At 43.6% G+C, this 8,787-nt stretch overlaps 1 protein-coding gene across 1 annotated transcript in view; it reads right to left on the bottom strand.

Moving 5' to 3' along the window:
- The window catches only part of RNF130 (ring finger protein 130), a gene marked incomplete at its 5' end in the record, with an annotated part of 31,962 nt that overhangs the window by 1,136 nt on the left and 22,039 nt on the right, over window positions 1-8,787 (bottom strand). The window contains 3 exons of the mRNA XM_010131183.1: window positions 2,132-2,225; window positions 4,252-4,456; window positions 5,497-5,593. Of these exons, the coding sequence (XP_010129485.1) occupies window positions 2,132-2,225; window positions 4,252-4,456; window positions 5,497-5,593 (396 nt within the window). The remainder of the gene's footprint in view (window positions 1-2,131; window positions 2,226-4,251; window positions 4,457-5,496; window positions 5,594-8,787) is intronic.

Below are 8,787 nucleotides of genomic sequence, written 5' to 3'. Positions count from 1 at the left end.
ATTCCTGCTACTGTTGTTTTCTGATAAGACAAAACCGTTCGCTTCCTCTTGAAGCACTACTGTAACAAATGCAGGGTAAGCCAGCGGGGCTTTTTATGTGGAGAACAGCATAAGAAGCAGGTATGCTGTTGTGACATTTCACGGAAATCGCAGTGAGAGCGAGCGAGATGCCGAGTATTTGGCATGATACTCAGGCCAAGAGATGCTGTGTCTGGCACTGGGGAACGTAAGGTGTCAACGAAACAATAAATCTAAGCATCAATGTTGTACACAGATGTTTTAAACTGTCTCAAATGAGTAGTCAAACCCAGCGGCACTTGAGGAGGCCGCTGAGATCCCAAAGGGGTCATTGAAAGCTGTCGAGGTTAAAGGCTACGCCTAGGCACCTCAGCTGTCAAAATAAGTGAGTTCTGACAGCGCTGGGTTCTGCGGTTGCTCGTTTTCTCACGTCTGCCTCAAAATGCACACTTGAATACGGTTGCATTTTCCTTCTATCACTGGAGAGAGGAGCTCTCCTCACCTCAGCACGTCCTTTGGTTGTGCTAAGGGAACACCACAGCGAGAACACTCCGCTGGAGGCCCCAGCTCTCTGCCCTGTCCTTTCAGTAAGGATAGACCTGGATGCCAAAAGACAACAACAAAGGGTTGCAAGGCAAGGTAGAAACACAACTGCTATCTGTGCCCACATCTGGCTGATTCTACATGGGCTCCTGTTTGTCTTCTTCCTAAGGATGTGGAAATGCCCAGAACTGCAGACATTCCTGTTTCACAACTCATCCTGCTCCACACTCTTCCAAGCTCTTTTTTAGTGCAGATTAACTATGTTCAGCCACAGCTACGCTGCCAAGTTGCTGACTGAGAATTGGAAAAATAATAATAATCAGGAGACTTGAGAGGGCCATTTCAAGTTCTAAAAACTTTTCTCCATTAAGCCCTTTTGGAATTAGCATCTGAAAAGAGGAGGAAAGGAAGATTTGCAAATTAGTGGGAATCAAAAAGTCCCTGCTGGCCAAAACCTCTGAGAACTTACTGTGACTCTCCTGAAGATTAGCTTGAGACCATCTAAAATTTTACAATGCAGTGTACTAGGGATGCTTCTATCTTACTGAGAAGGACACCTTATACTTTCCACACAGCAATAAAAGAAAAAAGCACTTCTCTCTCTTTTTAAAAAAAAAAAAGGGAATAAGCTTCATGTCCGGGCTGCCCAGGAGCCTGCCTGTGAATCTCTCACCTCAGGACGTTCAGACACAAAGACAACTACACTTTCCCTCCCCAAATAAATAAATTATGATTAAAGCTATATCATAAGCCCAGATGTTCCGTACACCCAAACGAAAATAGCAAGATGTACCTAGTTAGAGCTGCAGAACAGATGTAGATTTGCCCACACACAGAACTAGAGAAGAGGCTGAAAGCCACATACTGGAGTAATTTCTTGTCCAGCCTGTCTGAAGGCAGGCTTTGGGGGTGGCTATAAAAACTAAGAAAGCGTGGCTGTCTGTAAGCACTCCTTTGACTGCAATCCTTCAGCATACTAAAACGAGAGGTCAGAGGGCCGGGCTGCTCTCCTCACTGCAGAGAGGAGCAGCAGTAGTGTATTAACTGCTTTCATCTGTCCCTCCACTATGAGCAAATAGGTAGTTTTCTATTTAAATGCCTTTTTTCTTAGTTGAAAGTATGACAACTAAAAATACAGATTTTTTTTTTAAATATGACATTTGACTATAAAATTAAGGTGAAAACTGTCAAAGGTGACTGATGATAGTAATTTTTGGCCTTGCCAAGTGAATTTTGAATATGGAGATTTAATGGCAGAAGTCTAATGTTTACCCAGACCACTGATCAAAAACTGAATGCAAAGACTCTCTCTTTTCCTTGTTCCATGTCTCTGCTTAGCAAGGAGGTTTCCTTGGACATTGCAGTTAAATATAAATTAAGAGGGACTTTAGACATTACCCTGGAACCTACTGTTAAGTGAGACTGACATTGGAGAAAAACAGAAAACGCATTTGATTCTTTGAAAACTGCTTTTCATCCGCCTTGTCTGTTTTCTTGGAATTTGTTCCCAGTATTGTCTACGACACACAAAACACCAGAAATATATAGAAACATCTGAATATTTACTTACTCATTAGCATTCAAGCTAGCTGTGGCTTTGATGATCATGTAGCAGAGTGTAAGGGCACTGAGGAGGCCAAAACTGGCAATAATAAACCATTCTTCTGTTGACAAAGGAAAGGGAGGAAATCACTCGTGGGAGAAGGCTTATGTCAAAGCGATGCCAATATTCCCCTCAAACACCACTGGCGGAAGGCAAGAGGCTTCTAAGCCATGACTGGCCCCAGGAGGTGAAGCAGAAGGAGGTTAGCCACAGAGTTACTGACTGGAGAAGGCTAGCAAAGAAGAAGCGGAGAGAGGTGGGGAAAAAAAGCATGGCACAACAATATTTCCTGGCTGAGCCCAAGGGTTAGCGATTAACGAAGATTATTAACAATGTAAAGTAAAATGCAGGAACAAGGGAAAGTGTAACGAAAACTCTGTGCGCCCCCCAAGTCAAAAGGAAGATTGTCAGGGTTGGTTTAGATTTGCTGAGATGTAGCTCTTCACATAAACACACCCAACAGACTTTCACACTTAGCTCGTGTCTTCACACCGCCCCCCACCCCCCAATAAATGCCATAGGGTACTTAAAAAAAAAAAACCCAACCAAAAAATAGGATAGCATGTTCAACAGTAAAACACAACTAGAGTTTGCCATTTAATAGACAGAAATACAACGTGGGAAAATAATGTCAACATTGGTGCATACACACAAACACATCAAAAAATGAGAAGTAGTACCAAGAAGGCTATTAAAGAATGTTCAGTATTCAAAGTTCTCCCTCCTCAAGATCAACTTGGCACAAAGCAATAGTTTGGCATACAAACACTGTTGTTGAACCTGGCTTTTGGTTTATCTGTCGTGCATCAAAGAACGCATGTGTCATCCGTAAAGTCTAAGCATTTGAACAGCCTTTTCTAAAGCTTTATTTTACAAATGTTGTCAGAAAGAACTGTTGGTGATTAGCTCTGGTTTTACCCTGGCATCCCACCTGGCCAAGAGCAGCACTGCATTGGGAACAGGGAGTAAAACCAAGCAGTGAGAAGTTTCAGTTAGAGTAGGGTGTTTTCCTGCCCCTGACAAGGAAAGCAGCACACCAACAGGTTTGCTCTCTGTTCAACAGAGCTGAAAACAAGATGAGTCCAGTGTTGAACACTGCATGACAAAGTGACTTACTGGCCTTGCAAAGAATCTAGGTTTTGTAGATGGATTTCTCCTCCTCAGATCAGGACATTTCAGGATATGGACTATGTGTTTCATAAGGTGAGATTTTGGTAATGAGGCATTTCCTTTGCTACAGCATCTAAAGAAACTTCTACTGGCCTGTATCAGTTACCCATACCTCTCTCAGTGGCAAACAGTGTCACCAAGTTCAAAATCTACACCATAGATGCACATAAGCAAGATACAAGGAGAAAAATTAGACTGTTGTACTGCATGGTTTTGCAATTCAGCCAGAACAATCACCCCTGATGCATCAAACTGAGACTGTACACATATAGAAAAATGATGCAATTCCACACATACCGTATTCATTATAGCGCTATTACACATTAAAAACCCTAGGTAAAATCCAGCGAGGGGAAATTTCTCATGCTGTCCTTATGGGTAACAGCTTGCAAGCAGTGCAGGAGCAGTTTTCTGATGTCATAAATCACTTGGACAATACTCAAATGTTGGTACATCAAATACTTCCTTTAACTCACTTCTTTTAAATTTTGTAAGAAAAACCATCTGCTAAGAGACGTCAGAATTCCAGTAGTAACATTCTCAGGGGAAAAAATATGTCTGCAGAAATAGTCATCAGCTAAAATATTTATACTTGTATAAATTACTGCATGTAGAGTATTCTGAAAGGGTAAAGAAGGGTTTTGGCAATCCAGCTCCCTGTGCTGGTTACCCAGTTCAGGAGGGTCATTTTGCTGCCATTCAGTATTCTTTGCATGCAGATCTAAATACCATCAATAAAGGAAGTGTTGGCACTGTTGTAATTAGAGTTAATGGTTTCAGTATGGAACGAATGCCTCTTACAGGGACACCGAGGTCACCTTGGTCCCTGAAGGGAAATCTTTTGCCATGGCCCCGCAGAGCAAGGGCCACCTACCAGGGAAACCATAGAACTGTACTGGAAGCCAAAGAAAACTTACTTGTCACAGCAATGTTGATCTCCCCTGACCTTGGCGTTAGCTCTCCGTCCTGGGGAAGCTGTGACATCCCAGAGGTGCGCAGCGGCTCCAGGCTGAGAGAGCTGTCATTGGCAAAATCGCCCAGTGCTGACCGCCTGCTAGCTGGCTGGCCTCTGGTGAGCCTTTCCATGTCAAAGGCTACGTTATCTGTACAGGGCACGTTTGGCTGGGGGAAAAAAAAGCAATGCCACATTACAATGGTGAATATTCTACGTGTAAGAAACCTATGAATTTAGTAAACACTGTCCCCCCCTCCCCCCCCACTTTATTCAACCACTGTGGCTGTCCTCAGATCACACAGGAGAGACGCACATGAGTTAAGCTCTGTCTGAAGTTCCTGCTTCAGTCCACCTTAAAGAGGTGGAGGAAGAAGCAGAAAAAAGATTAAGATTCAAGAAAGGGGCTCAGATATGCTGGTATCACAGCCTATGCCTGCGTGGTTTACCACCGTGAGCAATGGTGACACGTGCCAAGTTGGACTGAATCGTCCTTTAAAAATCCAGGTATGTTGTTAATTGCAGAACCAGGTTATGCACAATGTATCTGCAACTATTTCTTAGAAAATGTGTAAATTTGCAACAAACACAGCTAGAAATGGAGGCCTAATTATTCTCACTGGCTTGACACAAAAGTTGCTTTAGATGGGATCTTCACATGTTCTTTTCTTTCTCCTGAAAAGAGCATTGCTCCCACTTTATAACTTTTTCCTCATGCAGGAAAGATAAATAAAAACCCCTCTTCGAGGTTCTTCACTTCTATTCCTGCGTGAACTGGTCAATAAAAGCAATCCTCAGGGATCCCATAAGCCATGAGCTGCTTGAGGAAAACTCGCTGCCCTCGGTTAGGGCATGGCTCTTAAGATGTAAATACATTTAAAAGCGTCTAAGGAAGACCACAACAAGAACAAGAGATTTACAGATTAAATTTAACAAAGAAGGGTGGAAAGAAGCTGAGAAAGGGGAAGATGACAGAGAACCTAGTAGGCATCCAGTAGAGAAGAAACTGTTATAAATGCAAATATAAAAATATATTCTCAATGACCAGCCAGGGAAAGGAACAACCACAAATCAGCAGCAAACAAAGTTGTAAGAAAAAAAAATCCAAACACTTGCTGAGTAAGGACACTGGAACACCCTTCCCACTTTCTCCCTCCTGTTCTGGGTCTCTGACATGGGAAGAAGAAGAACTCACAACAGTGCAACGTACCACAATTCCCAGTGCCTTCAGAATGTTCAGTTTACACATTGGACACGTACAGTGCTCACTAAGCCATGGATCCACACAGGCTTTGTGGAAAACATGCCTGGAAGAACAGACAAAGCACACACTTAATTCGCAAAGAATTCTGTTTTACACGATGAGAATTACTGTAACAAACTTTTAGATAGTTGCTTTTTTAACTAAGCCAGCAGAACAAATTCTAGAATTGCCAGTATTCTGTGCTGATTGCAGTATGAAATAAAAATCAGAAACTCTTGCTTGTTGTTGCCACTCTTTACTAATAGTTCAACTAGGAAGAAAAACTTAAAAGGAAGATCTTTAATCTTTTTTTCCCCTTTTATTGTGGATATGATTGCAGAGGCAGCATGACCAGGGTGACAGAGTCCCTACCATGACCTTGGGTAAAGTCATGTCTCAATTTCTCTGTGGAACCTGGCCGTAGACTGGGTTGGAAGAGCACAAATCCACCATGAGTCCAGTTTATTCAAAAGACTGTGCAACCAACCCAAATACACTAATGTTTGATTTTGAAAGGGCTTTTATAATTATCACATCTAAGGAAAAAGAATGCTTTTCCTACAATCAGTATTTCTTGATATTGGGAAGGAAAACCATCAGTCGATGGTCACAAAAAGAAGAACCTTTCAAAGATGAAAAGGCAAACAGTACTTTGCTTTCAGAGAAGGGAACTGCAATAGAGAACAGCCCGAATTGCCACCTACATTGCAGACAGATCGTTAGTCACATACATGAATATAAATGTAAAAGTGCTAGGATCGATATAAACCAATACAAGAAGGATGGACTATGCAGAGAGTAAATCAACAAATCTAAATTAAAGGAATTAAAGGAAATGTCGTCTTGGCTTTTCAGAAGGCAAAGAACTTTCGTGGCAGAAATGGGTAACACAAAACTTTCTACACAATACAGCTTTAGCAAATACTCATGGCAACCTTGTCTGAGTAACTGCGCACGCAAAGAACCCGGCTCCTCCATTTCCAGCGGCGCCGACTGCAGAGTAAACTGCCAGTGAGGGCAGGCACGCCCGAACACAACAGGCTGGCGATCACGACACAGAGCAGCAATTACAAGGGCTGCTGAGCCAGAGAGAAGAGCTGTGCTCCGAAACCAGCAGGCGAAGGGGCAGTGGCAGAACAAGGCGTTCTTGCAGTCTATTTGAGGCATCACCACATCTGTAAGAGGTCATGCATGTCCCCAGGGCAGAGATGCTCGCTGTTCCCTCCTTCCTCAGGTTATACTTGCTGCGCTATGCCTTGGGAAGCTCATCATGGGGTCTGGGACTTCTTTGCTTCTTATCCCTTGGGATTTTAAAACTGTAGACTAAATGAGGCACGTTACCAGATAATTCTCTTTTAAATCTCTGGAATGCAACCTGAGAGAAAGACCTCCAAAAGTTGTTACAAACATGGGAAAGGTAGAGCATATAATTATGTTTTGTCTGTGGCTACTAAGTCTGATGGAGGGCCTGAGGTATATCCACATACCAAGGCTCCAGTTAGCTACAACTACACATCCTACTTGCATTAAAGATGCATAGACTTAGCCAGTAGAATACAGTCCACAGAAGGTGGACAGGGAGCAAAAGATCTTTGCTGATCTGCATTCCGGATATTGCAGGAATAGAAATGTAGAGAATCTCAGCTAGTCTCTGCTGGCCTGTGTGGTTCAGCAACATATCAATCACAAACCGCCGGCTACACACAGCGCTTACTGCTCCAACGGCTGCACAACACAGACCCTCTTCTGGTGTTACTGAGTCTCACTCACAGAACTACAGGAAACAATGTTTAGAAATCCTGGGTGATAGAAAAAGGTTTGAAATCTTCTGAAACATACAGAGGTATTATTTTTCTATATGTTAGGGAATTCATGGCTTTTATTTGCTTATGTTTCCTTTTAAGCCTCTGAAGTCTGGTTTTCTTTTTTTTTTTTTTTGAGCAGGACAAACCTGAAAATCTAATATTTTTGGGAACAGCAGACAAGAAGACTCCACAGAAGTATGAAAACAGCTTTACTATATCATTATCAGCTAATCAGTGCTGTAGAAGCACTTAGATCAAGTGAAGCAGGCGACTGATAGGGATGCCAACATGCATCTGCTAAATATTATGAGTTATTTTAAAGAGTCATTAGCAGTTTGATATAGTTCAAATGCACCAAAACAGCTCAGCTGTTTTTGTGACCTCTTGATTCTTTGCTTTTAGTTCCTAGACCTTGAAGGATGTTTACTAATGTGATTCAAAAAAAGTGCAGTTCTCCAAAGGTTATTTATTGGTTTCCATCAGCGTGGCTCTGCCTACTACTTACGCAGTTTACCTACTCCCTAGAAAGGTTGCCGATTCTGTCCTCGGGGCTCAAGCTCCGGGTTTCTCTGCTTGCAAGAGTTAAAAAGCAGATATACAGCAATGAAGATAGTAGCCACTATCGGTTATTTTAAAAACTCGGTCTGACAAAGGAAGCCCTTGTATTTTCTGCTATCATAAACCTCCTCCGTCTTCGGGTTTCTGTCACTTGTTTCCCAAGACCATAAGCCTGGGGAGTGCCTGGCGAGCTGCTCCAGGTCAAAGCAGCTGATGATGTTCTCCCAGGAGCCACGCAGCAGGGAGACAAGTGTGACACAGCTTTTGCTGCTTCTCCAGCCTCGGGGCTGGAGGAAGCACAGCCGGCAGCCAGGCTGGTGGCACTGAAGGAGTGTCCCATGCAGGCATTACTCCCGACAGGTGACCTGCAAGTATTTTTCCACTCTGTCAGCATACCCAAGCCAGTTGTCCTCCAGCTTGTAATAAACACCCTAACACCAACTCGGTTGTACAGCCCAGCTTCTTTGTAGCGTTTACAGAGGAAAAATGAGTTAGAAATCTCTGGTGGTGGTACAATGCCTCTGAATCCGCACGTCACGCAAGGAGGAGGGTTTGAACGAGATGGTGAGTGGTGTTTCCCAAGAGCTCACTACACTTCCCTGCCCTCATTGCAGCATCGCAACAATGTGCTGCTGCAAAACAGCAGCTTTGGCTACTGCTGGAGGCAGTTGTTCCCCTCACGCTGGGTACCAACCTCCCAGCCAGGCCAGTAAGCAGCACACAGATCCTTCCTGCCCTGCTGCTGGCAGCCCAGTACAGCCAGCCCAGCTGAGGAGAGATGTCTGGCCTGCTGCAGCAGGGAGGAAGGTACCATGTCCCGCCCCCCAGCAGGCAATGCCAGGGGAGAGCAGCGTCAGTGCTTTCCACAAACACACAGTATTGCTGAGGGAAGAGC

Source organism: Buceros rhinoceros, unplaced genomic scaffold, assembly GCF_000710305.1.
Source record: "Buceros rhinoceros silvestris isolate BGI_N320 unplaced genomic scaffold, ASM71030v1 scaffold22112, whole genome shotgun sequence".
Classification (NCBI taxonomy): Eukaryota; Metazoa; Chordata; class Aves; order Bucerotiformes; family Bucerotidae; genus Buceros; species Buceros rhinoceros.
Note: the sequence above shows the minus strand (reverse complement) of the source record. Positions and strands in the feature narration are given on the sequence as shown.